The 19,664-nt window shown below is 50.6% G+C and overlaps 10 protein-coding genes across 10 annotated transcripts; 2 read left to right on the top strand and 8 right to left on the bottom strand.

Annotated features, from left to right (window-relative positions):
- Positions 1-128: 128 nt before the first annotated feature.
- Positions 129-1,011, bottom strand: PFLUO_LOCUS181 (uncharacterized protein; the record flags this gene model as incomplete). The annotated part of the gene is made up of 2 exons (XM_073778889.1): positions 129-896; positions 1,009-1,011. 2 exons carry the CDS (start codon positions 1,009-1,011, stop codon positions 129-131), a joined length of 771 nt encoding a protein of 256 aa, XP_073634279.1.
- A 648-nt stretch (positions 1,012-1,659) lies between these two features.
- On the top strand, positions 1,660-2,286 carry PFLUO_LOCUS180 (uncharacterized protein; the record flags this gene model as incomplete). The annotated part of the gene is made up of 3 exons (XM_073778877.1): positions 1,660-1,689; positions 1,785-1,851; positions 1,916-2,286. The coding sequence occupies 3 exons, from the start codon at positions 1,660-1,662 to the stop codon at positions 2,284-2,286; spliced, it is 468 nt and encodes a 155-aa protein (XP_073634278.1).
- Positions 2,287-2,778: 492 nt separating this feature from the next.
- On the bottom strand, positions 2,779-3,365 carry PFLUO_LOCUS179 (uncharacterized protein; the record flags this gene model as incomplete). Its single annotated transcript, XM_073778866.1, has 3 exons — positions 2,779-3,020; positions 3,088-3,157; positions 3,252-3,365. 3 exons carry the CDS (start codon positions 3,363-3,365, stop codon positions 2,779-2,781), a joined length of 426 nt encoding a protein of 141 aa, XP_073634277.1.
- An 899-nt stretch (positions 3,366-4,264) lies between these two features.
- Positions 4,265-4,901, bottom strand: PFLUO_LOCUS178 (uncharacterized protein; the record flags this gene model as incomplete). The annotated part of the gene is made up of 3 exons (XM_073778855.1): positions 4,265-4,608; positions 4,687-4,759; positions 4,866-4,901. The coding sequence occupies 3 exons, from the start codon at positions 4,899-4,901 to the stop codon at positions 4,265-4,267; spliced, it is 453 nt and encodes a 150-aa protein (XP_073634276.1).
- A 1,200-nt stretch (positions 4,902-6,101) lies between these two features.
- Positions 6,102-6,758, bottom strand: PFLUO_LOCUS177 (uncharacterized protein; the record flags this gene model as incomplete). Its single annotated transcript, XM_073778844.1, has 1 exon — positions 6,102-6,758. The coding sequence occupies one exon, from the start codon at positions 6,756-6,758 to the stop codon at positions 6,102-6,104; it is 657 nt and encodes a 218-aa protein (XP_073634275.1).
- A 3,100-nt stretch (positions 6,759-9,858) lies between these two features.
- PFLUO_LOCUS176 (uncharacterized protein) lies at positions 9,859-11,931 on the bottom strand (the record flags this gene model as incomplete). Its single annotated transcript, XM_073778833.1, has 1 exon — positions 9,859-11,931. One exon carries the CDS (start codon positions 11,929-11,931, stop codon positions 9,859-9,861), a length of 2,073 nt encoding a protein of 690 aa, XP_073634274.1.
- A 676-nt stretch (positions 11,932-12,607) lies between these two features.
- Positions 12,608-14,926, top strand: PFLUO_LOCUS175 (uncharacterized protein; the record flags this gene model as incomplete). Its single annotated transcript, XM_073778822.1, has 2 exons — positions 12,608-13,240; positions 13,298-14,926. 2 exons carry the CDS (start codon positions 12,608-12,610, stop codon positions 14,924-14,926), a joined length of 2,262 nt encoding a protein of 753 aa, XP_073634273.1.
- Positions 14,927-15,566: 640 nt separating this feature from the next.
- PFLUO_LOCUS174 (uncharacterized protein) lies at positions 15,567-16,315 on the bottom strand (the record flags this gene model as incomplete). The annotated part of the gene is made up of 3 exons (XM_073778811.1): positions 15,567-16,044; positions 16,116-16,168; positions 16,247-16,315. The coding sequence occupies 3 exons, from the start codon at positions 16,313-16,315 to the stop codon at positions 15,567-15,569; spliced, it is 600 nt and encodes a 199-aa protein (XP_073634272.1).
- An 813-nt stretch (positions 16,316-17,128) lies between these two features.
- On the bottom strand, positions 17,129-17,718 carry PFLUO_LOCUS173 (uncharacterized protein; the record flags this gene model as incomplete). Its single annotated transcript, XM_073778800.1, has 3 exons — positions 17,129-17,368; positions 17,424-17,558; positions 17,626-17,718. 3 exons carry the CDS (start codon positions 17,716-17,718, stop codon positions 17,129-17,131), a joined length of 468 nt encoding a protein of 155 aa, XP_073634271.1.
- A 755-nt stretch (positions 17,719-18,473) lies between these two features.
- On the bottom strand, positions 18,474-19,289 carry PFLUO_LOCUS172 (uncharacterized protein; the record flags this gene model as incomplete). The annotated part of the gene is made up of 2 exons (XM_073778789.1): positions 18,474-19,115; positions 19,191-19,289. 2 exons carry the CDS (start codon positions 19,287-19,289, stop codon positions 18,474-18,476), a joined length of 741 nt encoding a protein of 246 aa, XP_073634270.1.
- Positions 19,290-19,664: the final 375 nt, after the last annotated feature.

The following is a 19,664-nucleotide window of genomic DNA, read 5'->3' as shown; positions in this document are numbered from 1 at the left end:
GCTACAAATCTCATTTGAAACTATCTGCAACCATCTCCCCTGGCCAAAGAGCATTGAATCAAAACATCCTCCCCAGTTCATATCACTGGAAAACTCCATATCTCGTATCTCAAACAAAAGAAAAAAAGTCAAATCTCTTCCACATCAGAAGATCGACGGACAGCGCCACTGGTTGGCAGAGAATAGTTGGTCTCCGAGTTCTCGTCCTCCGCGTAAGCAGTCAGACCGAGTCGCTCAGTCATGCTTCCAGGTGGGCGGCGGATAGTAGGGATGGAAAAGCGGACACGACTAGTAGTGTCAGGAAGGATGTAGCCGTTGGACTGGCTATCAATGCGAACGGAACGCTCGGGAGCCCGCAGGTCTGGCAGTGCGACGGGAACATTAGAGTAATGACGCTTGTGACGCTTGCTGGGAACCTCTTCGATAGGCTGGCAGGCCTGGCGCTTGATCTTCAGCAATTCCCGGGTGTTGTCATTGTCGCGTTTGATCTCGGAATTGATGACCTCGAGATCCGTGTCGGTGTCTTCGAAAATGACGGTCGCTTTGTCGTCGACTCTGATCTCCTTCTTGATGTCCTCAATATCCGGTTCGTCTTTGATAATGATTGGATCGGTCTTGACAGATGGCGAGAGGTTTTGCTCGGTCGGCTGAGAGGTGAATGCTTTTTCCTCCAGTCCCTCCTTCCCCTTTGACGAAGGAGTTGACTTGCCGGAACTACGAGCCGAGCGAGGGACACGAGCTCGCGGAGTCCTGACGGACGGCATTCGGCCGTCACCTTGTTCAGAGGCTTCGTCCTGCAGATCCAGAGCCAGCCTCTTGTAGCTGCGCAACTTGAACTCCAGCCCACCCGGAGTAGCTCCTTCTCCGTAAAACATCGCGATGGCTTTGTAATCCAGCTGGGCCTTGTCAGTATGGTGCAAAAATTCGGGTAACAAGGTAGACACTTGCAGTCATTCTCGGCTGGGAAGCGATTATGGCCGCCAGCAGTCGGTCGACGGAGTAGCGCACCATGTTTTGAGTGACTGGGCGATTTCAGAAAGAGTCTCTCAAGTCAGCGAGACCAAGGAGGAAGAGTTGTATCAAGACATACCAGATGTAAGAGTTGAAAGAGAAAGAGGTGGATGTTTGAAGAGGGAGAGATCCAAGAAAGAAGATGGTTGAAGTGGAATATGAGTGAAGGAAACTCGGGGATGAGTGGTGGGAGTAGTGGGAGGGTTTAAGAGGCTGGGGAGTGGGAGTATCAGGGAATGGGGATACCGACCGGGCAGGAGACCTGGAACATTATGGACCAGCTGCTGCTGCGTACACATGAGTCTTCTTCCTTGTTTGCTCAACTTGCAGAGATTCGGCACTAAGCACCTTCTTACAGTAGGCATCTTGGCATTTTTTGGATGTGAATGATCGTAGAGCAGCAAAGACTTTGAACATCTAACCTTCCACCTGTGTTCTACTGGTCACATCATTCACTGTGGCATTCACTGCTCGCTTAATTCAAGACGTTCAGCTACTCCCACACTCCCGTGCTCTGCTTCTTCATCATCTTCACTTCTCCGGCTTTCTTCCGCTCTCACACCTACTTCCAACCGCTCACCAAATCTCATCACTTCTACTCACTTTTTCTATCACCACCAATCTGACTTTTGAACCATTACCATCAAAATGCGCTGGTCTCCTGAGAATGACCAGATCGTAAGTCTTGCTCCCATCTTGCTGCCCTGCCTCAGCCCCCGGTCTCCCCCGCCCTCGACACCTTACACACTTCGAACATGGCTAACGCAAAACAGTTGCTGATCAAGATCCTGGAAACCTCTGACATCAACCCCAACGTCGAGGCTATTGCCAATGCTTGGCGTAAGTTATGTTCTTTTTCCTCGAACAAAAGATATTGTGTTGTGTGATACTAACAACATTCCAGCCGGCGATGAGGCTCCCACTCCTCGTGCTGTCAAGGAGCGCATCTACAAGATCCGCCAGAATATCCTGACTGCTCAGCCTGGCGAGGGTGCCGACAACGCTGCCTCTGGAGAGGGTGCCAACAGCGTCCAGACCACCCCCAAGACTCCCAGGGCCCCTAAGGCTCTCAAGACTCCCAAGACTCCCAAGACTCCCAAGTCCGCAGGTTCTGGCAGCAAGAAGCGCAAGCTCGCCTCTCCCGAGTTCAAGACCGAGGATGAAGGAAACGGGCAGCCTGAGTGGGAGAACGACCATGTGGACGAGGAGAGCAAGCGCGTCTACGAGATGGCCGACCCTAGCCTGTGGGACGCTTCCCAGATGGGCGAGGTCTAAAAGGGCTCTCCATAGCCATCGCCCTGTTTTTGGGCGACCAGAGCAGATCTCGCGTGGTGTTTTTTGATCGTTTATGGGATTTTGCACGCTGGGAGGATCTGGGATAGGTGTTCAGGGGATGATTTGGTGTCTTTTCATTTTGAGGGACGGGGTTTATGGATGGGATTTGAGTTAACGATCTGCTCTGGTGATCTGACTTGACGTGGCTATCTTCTTTTGTTGCTTGGGTTTTATGGATATCTAGTTCTAGCATCGTCATTAGGACGGCTAGCTTTCTCTACTCTCGGAATATTATGGGTTCAACTCATTGATTGCATGTTGCAGGAGAGGTTGAAAGTAGTCAGCGAACAAAAAGGGCCACCCATGATATCGCCACAATCCAAGATCCGCATATCGCTGGAAGAAATCTTCGACCACATGAAAAAAAGAACTGTCACAATCCACACGAAAAAATCATCACCTCAGAAAAATGGGGTCAAACGCTCGAACTACTCAGGAGGAAGCTTCCTTGTTGGCATCGGCCTTGGCCTCGGGCTCCTTCTTCGCCTCCTTGGTCTTGCCGGGGGTTGTCTTCGTGATGCTGCCAACAGACTTGCGCTTTCGGGTGACTGCGAACGAACCTGGCAAGACACCCGACTGGTCAACGTCGTTCCCCTCCTTGTCCATGTCGGCAGGCCAGGGATAGTCTTTCTTGGCATCGATCAGGCGATGCTGAACGGCACGAATCGAGCAGTCTAGTATTTTCACCTTGTGAGCACTGATTGAGGGCTACAGTGTAGTAGGGCATAGGGAAGGACTTACTCGGGTCCACGAACTTGGCCAGCGCCAGGTAGTTGGGAGCGCCATTCACATGGCCCATTCCCGCCAAGAGCTAATTTATACTCGGTTAGTATTCAATCTATGCTTGATTGTAATCGATAGATGAGGTTGTTGTATAGGGGCCGCGGTAGGGGATGTGACTTTACCTTGCGGTCCAGTTCATGGTCCCACTCCATGCGCTTCTTCTTCGGCTCCTCGACGGGCGCCGGCGCCGGAGTGTCCTCTTCAGCAGACTCCGGGGTGTGCTTCACACGGGCCATGGTAATGATTACCGTAATGATAGTGATTTGAACCGCAGATGTGATGGTGAGATGGGGGGGAATGGATGGGATGGGATAAGGGCTGAAGAATGGAGGAAATGAAGAAGGGAGGGAAGAGAAGTAAACATAAGGAGCCTGGATGGACAGACTTTCGAGGACTAAACATGACTCCGTAGAGAATAAGGTATAGCATCAATGGATGAGCGGACCTTGGTGGTTGGGCTCATCTATCGGAGTAACCGATATCAGATGAGGAGGTGACTGGGCATAACCCGGCGGGACGTGCCGTTACGTCGGCAGTGATTGTTTGCTCTAGTGGCGGCTGTGCGCAGATCGTTGCCTAGGAGTATAGCTAGTGGCTTGAAAGAATCCTGTTTGTAGTTTGGCAAGATTGGAAAACTAAATCACACGATCTACAAAGGTATCAGCCACTGTGTTGAGCATGGTAGGTTGTGTGTGGACATTTTTCCCTCCTTCCTTTGTTTCTGCTCTTTCCTTTTTGTATGTCACTTTCAAATTTGTAGGATACACCATGATGCACTGCAAGGTGTGTTCATACAGCTGTGGATGAGTAGCTGTTTTATTGGAGACTTGAAAGAATGGTTCTGCCATGCAAACGATGTGAATGGTATACAGTGATCCTCGACATGTGCCAGGCCCGCTGGCTCTACGGCTTTCCAATGGTATACAGGTCACTGGAAGTGGGTTTCATGATAGTTAAGTAGCATTGCTAGCTAAGATCCACGAACCAGAAGCATGATGAAATCCCCCGGGGTTGCAAAACACACCAGATATCTCAAGAAACATAAAAAGTCATCTCCATCCCAGAATCCATATCAAAAAAGTACCAGTCAAAACCACCGGGATCATGCTTCAGAAGAGAAAGGAAGAGGGCAAGATCAAGCCTCCTCAGCAGCAGGAGCCGCGTCGGTCTTGGCGATCTTGGTCGGAGACTCGGGCTCATCGCCCTCGTTCTCCTTGTTGTCTTCCGCGACAGCCTTGGCTTTGGCAGCGGGACGACCACGCTTGCGCTTGGGGGTAGCCTCACCGTCAGCGGCGGCCTTGGCCTTCGGGGCGGCCTTCTTGCGGGCGCCGCCCTTGGCAGGGGTGGACTTGGGAGTGGCAGGGACATCCTCAGCGCCCTCGGTGGTCTCGGCGTCCTTGTCAGGGTCAGCAGCAGCAGCAGTCTCGCCGCGCTTCTTCAGCTGACGAATGTGCTGTTTGACGCCTTCGGCGGAGCACTCTGTTATTCTCCAGTGTTAGCTTGATATCCTCGGCGGTTCGATCACGAGAGTGGCTAGGTGGTGTTATGTTTACTTACCGGGACCCATGCCCTCAGCCAGCTTTTCGTAGTCAAGGCCAGCGGGGATCGAGGCGGCAATCAGAAGCATCAGCTGTCACGTCCGGGTCAATATGTTGTTCAACGGCTCAAGGTGTCAATATCGTGAGGGGGAGATGAGGGTCGAGCGTTATTTTGTGCAAGAGAGGAGAGGGGCTTACCTTCTGGTCGTTCTCAGCGTTCCATCTGACAGGCATGATGAACTTTGAGAGTCAAAAAGGATTTTGATAAGGTGTGAATATGGTTTTGAAGTCGAGAAGATGAGCGAGGCGAAGTGTGGGTGAAGGTGGAGAAAGAAGAAGGGTGGAAGAGAAAGAAAGAAGAGGGAGTGTTTGCCTTATCAAATATCCTGGGAGACTGCAGGCGTATGTTTCTGCCTGCCAAACATGGAACAGAGTCAAAGGCCACCACTTTGCCGGGTCCGTCTTCGGCGAAACAATGTGAGTGTGAAAATCGGGTTATCCTCATAGTTCCCGTTATATATTTTGAACACTATGGGTTGAGCTGAGGATTTCTTCTAGCACCACACATTTACAACCAGATAGCTTCGAAGAAAAAAACGACATTTGCCGTACCTGACACCATTCAAATCGTCTCATTTCTATTTCCACCGATCGTAATGCCCCAGAATATGGCCAGAGACAATGCGATGTCGTCGAGTGCACGTCACGTGGTAGATCAAGTTGAACCCCCATCCTGGGTAATAATCACGCCTCAGGCTTAAAGCCAGTGAGTACGACTTGGCTTTTGCTGGGCTACGACAACACAGCAAAACAGAACGAAGAAGATTTTAGTTTATTTGATGCATTTCTGAACAAAGATTTCACCTAGACTTGTTATTTCTGGACTTCGATGCTCCATGAGGGTTCATTGCTGCAAGCAGCTTTATCCGCTCTTGATCCGGAAGAAAGAATAGGAAGAAAAAGGAAAGAAAAACAAGTCAACCCATTACAGGTCTTTAGTCTAAGCCTACTAGATTGAGTTCTACTTAGGTTGCGTTGCGGCTGTTTTGTTACAAGGATTTGATCTGAGTGTGTTTTTAAGAACGATAACACGCTTTCGCGTGGGCCAAGCTAGTTAGAATGTGTTGAAAGACCACCATTATCGCGCAGCCAAACTAGAATGTGTTGAAAATCTATCGTTTGGTATCCGTAGCCAAACTGGAAAGGGGCATGTTGAAAGACTATCGCGTTATGTCGCATTCGCATTGTGTCGCAATCGCAATTTTTTTTTTGGGTTGTGGGCAAGATCGGGGGATGTTTAGGGGAAAAAAGCCCATCGAACTGTGTCGCTATCGCATTGTCGGTGCAATGGCCCGGTGTTGCTATCGCTTGGGAGTGTCGCAATTGCTTCGTGTCGTTGACGGGTTTTCGTGTTGCTATCGGTTGGGGGGTCGCTCAGGCGTTGTTCTTCTCTAGGATAAGAAGAATTGCCTTGTCGCCATGGCCCTTTACATAATCTATAAGTCCGTCGGAGTGCACAGTCACCAAGCCTTCGGACTTGAGTTTCTCAACTTCGTCCTTGAACCCTCCTGAGATCCAGATCTCTTGGAGGATTGTTGCAACAACGATGCCGGTTGTCTTAGTAATTCGGACGAATTCCCGCAGAGCAGGGGCAGGGCCAACATGGCCAAGGGTAAAAGTGCCGACGCATACCACGATGTCGTAGGTATCGCTGGCCTTTTCAATGGGTGCATTGAGATCCGCTTGATCTAGATCCCGATAGATGCCGGTCTCCCGTGCCACGTCGAGCATGGGACGAGACAAGTCGAGGCCATCGATTGCTTCGGCTTTGCCAATGGCAATAGCCTGGCCCACCAGGCCGGTTCCGCAGCCGGCGTCCAGAATGACGGGCTTGGTGGGGTCGTTTGATGATTTGAATTTAATAGCAGCCTGGGCAACGAGGACAGGAGCAACGTAGTTTTGAGCCTCGTCTCCAACCTCATCGTTGTATGTAGCGGCCCATTTGTCGTAGACGGTCATGCAGTCTTGGACACTCTTAGTGGCGCGGGCCTGGCCAAGATACAGATTGGAAGCGGGAATTGGAGCCGACATGGTGATGAGAGGTGCGCTGCTGAAGATGTAGGTGGTTTCGGGAAATAAATGTTGGTCCGGAGGGTTGACGGTTTTAGAAGGGGGCGTCTAGTGAGATATGTTCTGCGGCACTAAGTATACTTTGATGCTCCTTTCGGGTCCCTGCGCGCACACCGTGCGTTCTTATAACTGTCGGAAGCTGCATGTAAGATTTGGGCGAATTGCGTGCTGCGGGGTTATTCGGCGGAATGGGCGCGGAAGGATCAGGGTGTGTTGATCGTGATGTCGGTGGCGTTTGTTACCCGAAATAGTCCGGGGGACAGACAGGTGGAACAATGTTCCTATAGGTTCTGATTGTCAAAGCTACGAAACAGCTCTCCAATGAATTTGGACGTTCTGGATTTTCCTTTTACCCGGCCTCATGCAGTTGGTAGGCCTTCCACGCCCTGGCTGCTGAGTACATACATAGCGCCTTAGCACTATAGGAGCCCACTGCCCCTCATCTAATTGAAAGACCCACTCCTCCGGTGGTGCCGGTTATGTACCTGTTGTAAGGGCCAACTTATGAAAGATACATGGTAGGTACCCAGTGGGTCGTTTGTTCAATTAGCTGACCGGGCCTTGTAACGTGTCCTATGCAACTAACAACGCCAATGGGACCGTAGTATTTGATCTATTAGACAAAACAATTGCTAATAATCAGCAATCATGATCACACACACAATTCTTGGCTTTTTCCGCCATTGAAAGGTCGCAGTTCTGTCCCGTGTCAAGTTGGATTCCCACCTTGCGCTCTAGACACCCGCGGGCAGCCCGAGCCCGAGCTTCCCCACCGAAAGCTCAGACAGGAACACCCCACCTAGCAGAAGAGGAATCTGGTACGCGTTGAGGTAAAGTGTAGCAGACGACGCAATTTTTATCTTCGACCCAGGGCCTTTGCAGGACCCTCTTAAAAATGGATTATAACCACATACAAAGAGCTTGGATGCAAGCACTAAACGAAAAATTGAGTCCGCGCGAACCCAGGGAATCTCTAAACATCAACAACGTTCATGATCATGCCAAGCTGCATCCAGCAGAAGAAAAGCCCCCACCACCGTAAAAATGTTCATTCAATTGTTTCAACCATGTCACCCCGAGTTAGGCGGGGTCGAGGATGATGCCCACGGTCCACTGACAAACTGAGGATCAGATGCTGCCGTTCGCGAGGGCTCAAGAACGGGACCTGCCCCCTGATTGGACTCACTAGCCGGTCGGTCGCCTTGGCTAGGATATGCATTGTGCTGCTGTGCTGTTCCTGTATAGGCAGAAGTCCCACTACCGGGTTGACAGACTTGCGAAGGCAGGTAGCGATTAACACCTGCTTGAACTAGTGGATTCTGGTAGTACTGAGGACCGGGTTGTGAGGTCAGGGCACCGGGGACAGTATGGAAACTGGTCACTGTCCCTGGTTGTGTCAGACTCGTCCCTTGGAGATGGCCGTGCAAGTTTGATTGCGGCATATATCTAGAAACAGGTGGATGTGTGGCATTTTGAAAGCCGGATAGTATAGGCGGTGGACCATTCGGTCCATGCTCGGAATGTGATCGCGATAGAGGAGATTCTGAAACGCTGTTGGGTTGCCCCATAAGGCTATTTGAAGTATAGGATGCGTATGAGCCAAGAACAGGATGGGATTCTTGGCGTTTCAAACCAGGCACAGGACCTGAAAATGATGAATGAACGCTCGTAGGCCCTGGATGAGCTTGCATGTTCGAGAAGGCCGGATTTTGGCCCGATTGCCATTGCGAATGAGGATTATGCATTTGAGGCATTGGGGCACCAGTCCCAATAGGCAGAGAAGCCACCCACGGATACGAAGGGGCATGTGAGTGCGAAGGATTTGGGCCATAGAGCAAGGCTTGATAAGATTGATGGCCTTGGTCAAATCCCGGGTGATACAATCCCCCAAACCATGGCTGACCGGGGACGATTTGACCTGCCGGAAGCTGATTTTGGGCCTGGTACTGGCTCTGCTGGAATGCTGGGAAATGCGGATTCGGTTGCCCATGCGGTATGGAGAGAAAAGGATCCTAAAAATCGTCAGCGACCAACAAATGCAATCGAAATCGTTCTAACATACCGTGTCGTGGCTGCCCTCATTTGAACTAGGGTGCTGACCATATTCCGCTGGGCCTGAGGGCCATCCCATCATTCTGGAAGGGTCATGGACTGAATTGTCGTGGACTAGAGAGCCGAGAGAGCTCTATCCGAGCATCAGTGCCACTCTTTCAACGCTTGCACAGAGCACACTAATGAGTGCGATTCCCTACGGAGATTTCCGCCTTGCCAGTCGCAGCATGGTTCCCACCCGGTGTAGTACCCCTTGGTCCCGTCGCTCGAGGGCTATTCGTGGCTGGCTGCAACGCCGGCGCTTGTGAAGGCCCCGACCCGAGTGGCGTCGGCGTCGTGGACGGCGTGAGAGCAACTGGTTCCGTGGGAATTTCCCATTGGGATTTACCCGTGGTTCTTTGGACGTAGTACCATTTTCGCTGGACGCCTTCCCATTGAGGAAGCCTGGGTCGGACCAGATTTTAGTTAGCAGACATCCGACGCGCCCAACGCGACAGGACTCACTCACCACCCCTCGGGCAATGGCGGTGGAGGAGAAGACGGGCCACCAGTGTCCACAACGTTGCGTGCCATGCCTAAAGGCACAGGAGTTCGGAGGAAATGGTGTTTTGCAACACAAGTCGGTCAAGGAAGGCGTTGTTTCAGACCAGCGATCCTGTGGGGCTCCGCCAATGGGGGAAAGAGCTTTGAGGAGCCACTGATTATTGTATGAAATAATGAAAGGTAAAAATATTCTTATTATTACCGACAGCTGAATGTAACAGGTGCTTCTCTAATCATATCACTTTCAAAGAGGAAGATAAAAAGAACAAACAAACAAACAGCCAGATACAGCGGACTCCGCGCTCATAACCATACGTAAAGGGGGCACATTAAAGAGATAATAGTTAGCCCGGAAAAATAGAAGTAGAAAAAAAAAACAAACTCCGAAAGACACCATCAATATGAATCAACAAGAGGCCATTTCCATTGCTGATGCGCCTGTCCATGCTGGGTGTATAATCATCGCTCACTCATTCCAGTCCTCGTCGCCGCTCCGTTCGGTATCAAGGAAATCGTCCTCGTTGAATTGCGTGTCCATCGGTCGTTGGTTATCAATTCGAATCGTCACAATATCACACATCCCCTGAATAATGCCCATTTTAGATTGCTCGCCTTCCGACTCGACCGAATCTTCTGCTTCGGAAAATTTGCGCTGAGCAAGACGTGAACTCTGGCGCTTGGACGGAGTGAGCGGGGCGCCCTGACCATTTTCTGAGACTGCGAGAGCGGGGGAGACAGTCAAATCGCCTTGCATGGCTGGCTCGCTCGGTTCCAACGGGCGCTTTCGCAGAGAACGAAGATTGGGATTCGGGGGCTTGCTGCGCCGGAGAAAAACCCCTTCCAGCTTGGAAATCCACTTCTCGCGGAAATGTGCACGCTCGCGCCACTGGATCTTCAAAATTGCACTAATGACCAGGCGTCGCAGGTCCGGAAGACTCGGCGCAGCATTGACCAGGGATGTGAAGAAGGTCTCGGCCAGAGTATCATCCCACCGCCGAAGCTGGATCAATTCGATGTCTTGCAACTTTGGGGGCCACGTTGCAACCTCTTTCTCGCAAAGCAAGTGCGGGAAATGGGGCTCAAGATCGCGGAAACTGGACAGGTCGTGCATGGAGATGTCCATCTTCAGCCTCTCCAGATTACTGCAGGATTGGGCAAGAATGGTCATGTATGACATGTTGAGGTGTCGGTTGTGACAGAGAATAAGCTCCCGAAGATTCCCACCGTGAGATGTGAGGAAGGAAATGAGGTCCACCGAATAAACGTGAATGCAGTTGTCGAGAGTGAAAGATCGGAGATTCGAGGGTAGCTTGAGCAGTAGGGTTGAGTCGACCAAAGAACATTTCAAAAATTCGATGCGTTGGAGGTCTGGGAGTAATTTGAGGGATTCGACAAGGATGTCCTCGTTTTCGGAGACATCCTCTCGATCCTTGTCACTGAAATGTAGCAGCCGGAGCTCTCTCAGGCCTTGAAAACTGGGTAAAGCATGTTTCTCACGTATAAACTTGAGCAGAGCGTCCGTCTCCAGAAAACGGGTGTTCCAATCCCAGCTGCGAAGAACGATCTGCGTGTTTACCATGGTGGAGAAGAGCGAGTCCGAATAGCTCCACTTCGACTGCGGGATGCTCCACTGAGGCAAGCCCACAATGTAATCTTCCTTGTGGTACAGCCGCATTCGTCGTGCCAGAGGTGTCTTCTCAATCAGTTTGTCAAGATTGAAGTAACCGAGAGTGGGCCCACTCTTGTAAAGAAGAATGGTTTCTACATCCACATTGAGTTCTCTGATCTTGCTGGAGTAGTTGGTGGAGAGGGTCTCCTGAGGCTTTGACAGGAGATTCAGCAAGCCGTGGCTCCTGTGAGTGGGGAGCAATGGCGGACAATAGTACAGTGCCGCCAGAGCAGGCTCGGAAAAACCCCGGCACAGTAGAGCGACATCCAGGAGCCATTGAATCGAGGAGTTTCGAGTCATAGTCATTTCATCGACAAGCGGGTAAGACGCGCGCATAAAGATATCAAAGAGGATTTGGTAGGGCAAGGTTTGCCAGGGAGGGATCACTCCTGATCCGATGATGGTTATTATTTCCGTGTCAACTTTGGCCCGTTTGCGCAGAGGCTTGCCCAGCTGGCCTCGTGTTTGTTTGCGAGGTCTTTTGGCTTGCTTTCGCCGAGTAGAGGCCCTTGCCCGGCTCGTTGACTGCGGCCGGGAGGGCCGAGAGGGAGTCGTGGTGGTAGCTTCGGATTCGGGAACAGGCTGGGTCGAATGGCTGGGGGGGTCGGCAGGACCGGATGGAGCAAGGTCAGAGTCACTGTCATCCGGGTACTCCTCCAGGTTGTCATCAGTGGACTCTTCGCGATACGACCTCTGCATTCCGGACGGGTTGCGTGGACGCAGCGATAACGATGATCGGCGCGAGGCTTGATCATAATCAAATTCCGAGAGATCGTTGGGGTCATCTTCCGACATGCTCTCCTCATACGTTTCAATCATCGTGCGGTTGGAGCGCACAGGTCGAGTTGACCGACGCTGCGAGGGCGCCATGACGGGGGTCAAGTCGCGCTACTATAAGATAAGGAGCCGCGCGAAGGGTACCAGCAGCATTGTCGGCAAGCGTAAGAGGAAAGACCGAGACGCGTGGGATAAATGGAACGAGAGCAGGCCACGCGTCCGAGTGAACGTTGAGGATGGAATTGAGATGGGTGGAGGAAGCAGGGCGTGTTGTCGGGGAGGGTGGTGATGCAAGGCGATCGATGAGATCAGAGAGAAATGTTCTTCCCTATCGATAAGACTCGTGATAAATGACTCAGCACCCGGCAGAAAAGGGACACGATCACGGGACCATCTCCAAACAAACAAGCTTGGGAGCTCACTCAGCAGTTGGTAGTCCAATGAATGGGAGGCGACTCCTCCGGACTATACTGACTGTACTGCGATGGATTTATTCTTGCAGTCTTCTCACTACATATGCATATCGCCTCGGAACCGCAGGCGGTGAACCCGGGTGAGCAACCCCGCCCGGCCGGCGCTAGTCGAGGATGTCGAGCCAGCCAAAAATAGAGCTCCAGCCACCGGGTGGGTTCTCCGTTGCCATGCCTCGTGCTGGGTTAACATGACATCCGATAGAAGTTCTTTCTTTCATCATCGTTCATGATTATTGCCCGGCTGGGTGAGCGATTTTTGCATCCATCTTGAGCTTCCGATGGAAGCTCCGTTCTCCATGGAGTCTGCCGATCGCTCCAATCGTACCGACCTCGATGGCTCACAAATGGTCGTCCAGCAGTATGCGCGCTATCCATCAACATTGGAGTCAACTATGCAGAGCGCTTCTTCCATAGGGAGTGCTCGAAGTCAGCAGGATGCCGACCAGTCGCTTGCGCTTCGGCGCAAGGGAACATCACGGAGCTTGCAATCGTCTCCCAGGGGTATGCGCTCCGGTCTTCCTCCATCGTTGGCTGCTCGCTCAGGCACCTCGATGTCTCCACCGATGCTGGATTCCATCCGCCAGCAGCGGACCACTGATTCCGCGGACCAGGTTGAATCTCGAGAGTTGCCATCTCGAGATCTAACCGATGATACGATTGACGATGCTTATGTTGCTTTCATTCTTTATTGCAATCCAAATGTTCCATCTTCGGTCGATAACGCTGAATTGCGACGAGCCTTTCGTTGCCCGCCCCGGAGTGATGGCAAAAGCTTCAGTGTTTTTACCCTCTTTGAGCTCATTCGAAAACTGGACAGCGGCGAACTGAAAACGTGGATTCAATTGGCCACGGAGCTGGGCGTGGAGCCACCTTCAATAGAAAAGAAACAGAGTACTCAAAAGGTTCAACAGTACGCTGTTCGACTCAAGGTGAGCAATGTTTTTGGTTAATTTCAACATGTGTTACTCAATCCTAACCTTTTCCAGCGTTGGATGCGTGCAATGCATGTCGATGCCTTTTTTGAATACTGTCTTGACCATTCACATGTGTACTATACGCAACTCCCTCCAGCCGGACCGTTCGTGCATGATTCACGGGATGGTGTTCCGCTGGAAGAAGATCTTGCTCTTCGAGCTCTGGTGCCGCAGTGGAAGCCAAAACGTGGCAGGAAAAGGACCGAAGATAAGGAGATCGAGGACGAGAAGCTTGTAAAAAGACCGCAGTTGGATACCTCCATCGACACTTTGAATCCTGGCAATTTTCAGACCCCTTCGGTGCCTTTCCCACAAAGCGCCATCCCATTCAGCGCATATCCAAGTGATACCGATCCATGGATGACTGCAGCGTCTTCATTTACTGCACCAGGCTCTGAGATCACATCCGATCAACAGGGCCAACAGACCAGGTGGAGGCTTCCAGAACGCGAGGCATCGCCATCTGGCTACCCTCAGTCTGCGATACTTCCCCGAGGAAGCCATCCATCTGAGATGCTTGGGTTTACTGAGCCAAGGTCCGCGATGACACCAGTCTCCGGTGACAAATCGCGCTCCAAGAGACGGCATGGACCGGCTGTCTCGTCTGCCTGGCCGAACAGTACTGGCTCATCGACTACCAAGGGGCGTGGAAGACCGCCAAATAAATCATCTTCCACTGGATCTTTTTCATCTTTCCATGTGAATCAAAATCGCGAACCACTACAGACCTCAAATCCAAGTGCCCAGTCGCCTCCTCCCGTTTTCGGTCAGAATCCCTCTCAACCCGTCCTCGATACTGCGTACAACCAATCTCCCACCCCCGCAGCCCATGCAAGGCCTGGGAAGCTTCAACTGCAGGTTCCTCAACATTCAGGAGCACCGGTTCGTCTTGTAACGCCTCCCACCGTCCTCGTGAACGGAGTGAACGGTGCTGTCATTCCGCAAGCGGGAGAAGACGACAGGACATTATCACACCATATGACGAACAACCACACGACAGATATTGGACCTGCGCGCACCCTTTCTGTTGATGATGTTATTCGTGCGCTTTCTGTAGAGCTGGCTCGCGCAAGGCTGTCCGGACGAGCGTCTGCTCTAAAGCTCGATGAAGCACATGCTGTTGCCTCGGAAATGGTGCTGAATTTATCTGCGTTGTATTCAAAATTCCCCCTGGGGCCGCAACCACTTGTCCTGGCTTTCCATTTGGGAGTGGGCCACCATTTTGGCTTTACGAACACCCAACCAGAGTCCCTGACTGTGAAGGTAGATGCCACATCAGCAGATGTGGCTGGTGGAGGAATTCTGGGTCTGCACGAGCCGGCTGGTGGAATCATTTATACTATTTCTTACGACTACCAGCAGTCCTATCAGTTCTCGGTTCAGGTATTCCTTGGAAACCCCAATTCTGAAGCAGCAGTTGCGGCTTTTGCTCCTCCAGTTAAGCCTCGGGAGTCATCTCATGACCCTGTCGGGAACGAAGATCCTACCGAGTTTGATCTTGAAGAAGACACAAGCAACCCCGTTTCTGAAGGGACCTGGAAGCAGCGTTATATGCGCCTGCGGTTTCAGACGCAGAAAAAGGAACGTGCTATATCTCAGTACAAGCGCAGGATTGTCGAATCCGTTATGGCCGATATCTAACGACTTTTCATGAAACGAATACCCAATGACGCCTCTTTGTTTTGTATGCATCTCACATGTTGTCATGGCGATCGAATACCCTGGGCGCATTTCTCTTTGGTTACGATACCCTATCTCGCATTGAATAATTCACTCCACCAATTCCCGAGAGATTCCCCTCGCTCTGTAAATTGTGATAACTAGCTAGCAAATTCTACAGGCTTTCTTTCCTTACAATGGCTAGATACGGTGGAACCCATCAGCCTTCATCCCTGTTGTAAGATGAATTTTAGATATTGACACTCCGGTTATGCATTTTCAGATTTTTCGAGGCTACTGCTTTCGAGGGACCGAAAATCAGTGCGATGTGACATCCGCAGGAAGGCAGCTTGAGGTATCGACATATCCCGGGACGAGTACCAACTACGAGAACGTTTACCAAACTTAAACAAAAGGTAAGTAGTCGACTCGTAACATAGACCGAAAACTGAGCGGATCTTGCCGAGAGCTGGGCAATATCCTACTGTGCAAAAACAAATGAAATAGTCCATGTCATAATAAATTCAAAAAAAAGAATCTAGCTCACCGAGAGCCAGAAACAAAAGATTCTTCCCCAATATGACCGGCGAATCCACAATGAAACCCCAGCAGTACTTCCAGTTCAGACATGGGAGATGAATGAGATGTCGCTGCCATAACAGATGGTAGTATCGGAATCCTCGTCGTCATCAATGACGATAACGGCCTTATGCTCGCGAGAAAGGATGGCCTTGGCCGGCATGACTGTGGTGAGAGGATTATTCGCAACATCCTGGACGACTGCAATGGACTTCACCTTGAGCTCGTAACGCGCCTCCTTGTTTGGAAGGCAGTCGAAGTGCGCGGCAGTCCTCTGGTGGCCGCCCTGATCGTTCGTGATCTGCTGGGGGCCCGTGTGAGAGACTTTGCCCGTGCTGGAACTGGCATTGATGCGTTTAGACTTGGAAAAGAGTTGATCCCAGTTAGGACCCTCCCAGTCGACTTCGAGACCGCGGGTAGGGCGGTCGGCGCACGACATAGCGGGCTTGTCCGCGCGACCAATTGTCAGACCCATAGTATCCATGCCGTGAACCTTCAGCAGACGAGTGTAACGTTTAGCCCTGGAGCACGATCAGCCGCTTCTTCTCCATCTCAGCATAGAGGAATGCTTTTGCAGTCCGGCAAAACTCACGCAGCGGCGCGGGAAGGCAGGCCAAGCTCAGCGGAGACCTCCTGGAAGTCGATCTGTTATTTATCTAGTCAGCAACTGTAGCTTGCCAAAAATACCATTCAAACTTCGAGGACTTATCAATGGGAGCTTACATGGTTGTCGTAGCAGTGCTTGATGCAGCACAACAGCAGCTTGACATGGTCCTCAGCGGTCTGAGGCATTTTGATGAGGGTGATAAAAGCAAAATAAATGAAAATATGACCAGAGGAGCGTGACGAAGCGAGGATATTGACGTGTCAGGTGCCAGTTGAAGAAATACTGGCAAGAGGAGGGCCCAAAACATCGCATCACCACGACATAACAGCAGCCAGTGTCTCTTAGGCAACGGCATTATCAGTATCAGGAGATGCTTAAGCAGACTATGTAGTTTTGAGATATAGATTACGCCTTTCACTCTAGTAGTAGATTGAAATTCCACGTTAGGCCGAGTGATACATCGTGACTGCCTGTCTGAAGATAGGGTTGGACCAGGCACGTGATGCCCATGTAAAAACATCTGGATGGGCTCTGTTGGTGAACAACTTCAGCTTTCCCAATGGAACGGCCTTTGTATGTCTTTTGAATATTTCAAATACCAAACGCAAAAGTCACCACCTGAGTCCTGAGTATTCTTCAGGTCTGAATGTATTAACAAAGGGGCAGGCTTGGATCAAAACAGATTGCTGGTGATGAAGCTTCTACTATACGCAGTCCTCTATTCACTCAACGAAAACGTAGAGCATAAGAGCATTTAAAGGATATACAGTATAGATATTAAGCTTTAGGTCAACTATCATGAGAAATTTGAGGGAGGAAGAAACGGTCAACAATCCAGTATCCATTTCAATTAGCGATCTCGTTCTCTACTTCACCGAGTCTCACAAAAGCCAGGCTTAAACAAACGTGAATCTAAGTGACGCGGATTTGGTAATTAGCTGAGCTGTATATGAAGTCGAAGTGAGAGGGGGGTTAGGAGGGGATGGGTGGGCATGGGCTTACCCGTCGATGTCTCCGTGAGGGATATCGCCCCCCGAGAGATCACTCCCCAGATCGGAAGGCGAGGGGAGTCTGGTCAGTGGGCTGGGCTCCTTCTCCTCAATCTTCACCTTGAGATCAAGCTTCTCCTCGTCTGCCTCCTTCTGTGGACTGACTGCTCGAGGGGGCTTGCCACGGGGACGGAGGTTGTAGCGGCCTGCGCCGCGGGCTTCTTCGGCCGAACCGTCGTTGGTGCCAGTCTAGAGTATAATGTAAGTAATGTAAGCATTCTAGTGTTTGATATTATCTTATTACCTTGGCGGCAGCTCGAGACTTGCGGGAATCCACCCAGTCCCAGTGGATGTCGTACTTGACAAGGTTCTTCATGCGTTTGATGACAGACCGGTGGTTGGCATAACCGAGGTCCTGGGCGACTGCCTTCACATCAACCTGTGTTCTTGAAGTAAGTACCTGTCCAAATAAGACGTATAAATAAAGTGTACAGGATAGTCTGTACCTGTCCCGTGTTTTTGTCCCAACGCTCGCGGCATGCCTTGGAGAAGTCGGAGTCGGAAATGGGGGCAGGCTTCTTGTTGGTGATGGAGTTCATGGTGCTCAAATAGGATTAAGACCCAGTAAATGAAATGTCTCGCAGAAAAGCGAGATAGGATAAATAGGAAAGTGATATCAGGATGATTGGTGGATTCGGTGTGGCAGATGAGAAGATGGGAGAAGAGATGGTGGTTGTCGAGGCAAGCTTGAGTCTGACCCACCAGATAAAGGACCCTCCCAACTATTCCAGTGACCATTATCCTGGCTATAGCCCTTTTAATATACCACCACCTTTAGATAGGTCAAAGTGGCCCGTATGTGACGCTGAACAGGCCTTATATTATCCAAGAAGACTACTTAGCAATAATTATGGTAAACTCGCCCATCATGGGAGTTCCTCCGCTGAAAATAGATAGAAATGGTCTGAATAAATTGTGAAATAAGTTACTGCACTACCATACAGATTTAGTCAAGATTAACCTCATGATTCGGCATCTCAAGCAGTGGTTTTAAGCTTCCCAAACCAACTGCCACGGAGTCAGGGCAAGCATGTCCACGTGACCGTGAAGAACAAGAGCTTTCTCTGGATTCTGGGTTACAAAAAGCACTCAAGCCGTTCAAACAACAAAGTAAATCTGCATGAAAGATGATAGCAAATACTAAACGCGAGCAAAACTTTAGCACCCTGAATCATAGCAATACTAAGCCAGACATCACGAAGTGACCAGACCGAGTTTCCACCCGACACATAGAACCTCCAAATGTCAGAATCCCTACCCACTCTTAGGTCCCATCCTGCTGATTCTGGCTTGATTATTTCTCAACCTTGATAATCACAGCATCTGAATCATCCTCATCCTTCCTCTCCATTTTCACTGGAGCCCAGTCAATACCAGAAGGTGGCCGAGGCTCAAATGAGATGGTTGAGCCAAAGTTCGGCACAGGGGACATTCCATACTCATACATGCCGCTGTCCATCGGTCTCATTGGCATTTTTGAATACTGTGTCATGTTCAATGGTATTGTGGAATGAGCTGCGGATGACATGGACGGCATAGCTGGAGCCATGGAGTACGGCATGGAACTGGGGAAGTAGTACATCCCAGGCGGCGGCGACGCGGAATAATCATCACTTGGAGAAGATGATGCCCGCGGAATCTCGGACAGGGTGGGAATCCCTGGTGCAAACGGGTCCCATTTCACGAAGGGGGCCGGCTGGAGAGGTTCTTGTTTCGTGAAGATCCCCGAAGTCGGCGGCGGTGGTGGCTGTGGCAGCGTATCGCTGAGCATCTGAGCTTTGAGGTCGCCTTTCGGATCTTTCTTCGAAGATTTCTTGACTTTTGCTGCTCTCGCTCCCATTGTTCCTTCCATCTGTTGTCGGAAGCGGGAATAGCGCATGCGAGCGGCGTGGCCGTTGGAGATTTCCAGTTGAGAGGCGACCAAGTTCCAGTCCACCTAGCCAGTTCTCAGAATTAGCTTCTTCAGCGTCTATAGAAAATATTTGGAGGTGGAATTTGGGAGTCGAGGTACCGATTTCAAATCTAACTGTTTGAGAATGGCATAGAGAAACTTTGGCGTTGGGCCCTCTGTTTCCATGGCCTTGCCTCGCTTCGCAGTAGAGGAAGCCATTTTGACAGAAGCACCTGGTGGATGGATAATACAGCAGTAAAGTGTTCAAGTGGGAAAAAAGTAGCAGAGATTGTTGGTGATATAGAAAGGTGCACTTTCCTGCACGTGAGGCAGAAGGTATATATTCGTTTAAAAATTGTGAGAAACTCCGTCAAAAATGCGAAATGCAAACGGCTTCATGCAGCAACACAACAACAAAGCAGAACACATTAAATATTAAACAAAGAATGTATTGTAGAGATACATTATGTGTCAACTCAGTTTGCTTATAGCGTAGACTTTTTGTCTAGAATACTAAAGTGAATCCCTTTGATGCTCTCAACAATGATGAGATCAAGCATCCATGCTGTTTTATTCATGGTTATATGAGCTGTC

This window comes from Penicillium psychrofluorescens (assembly GCF_964197705.1).
Source record: "Penicillium psychrofluorescens genome assembly, chromosome: 1".
Lineage (NCBI taxonomy): Eukaryota > Fungi > Ascomycota > Eurotiomycetes > Eurotiales > Aspergillaceae > Penicillium > Penicillium psychrofluorescens.
This window is presented reverse-complemented; position numbering and strand designations above follow the sequence as displayed.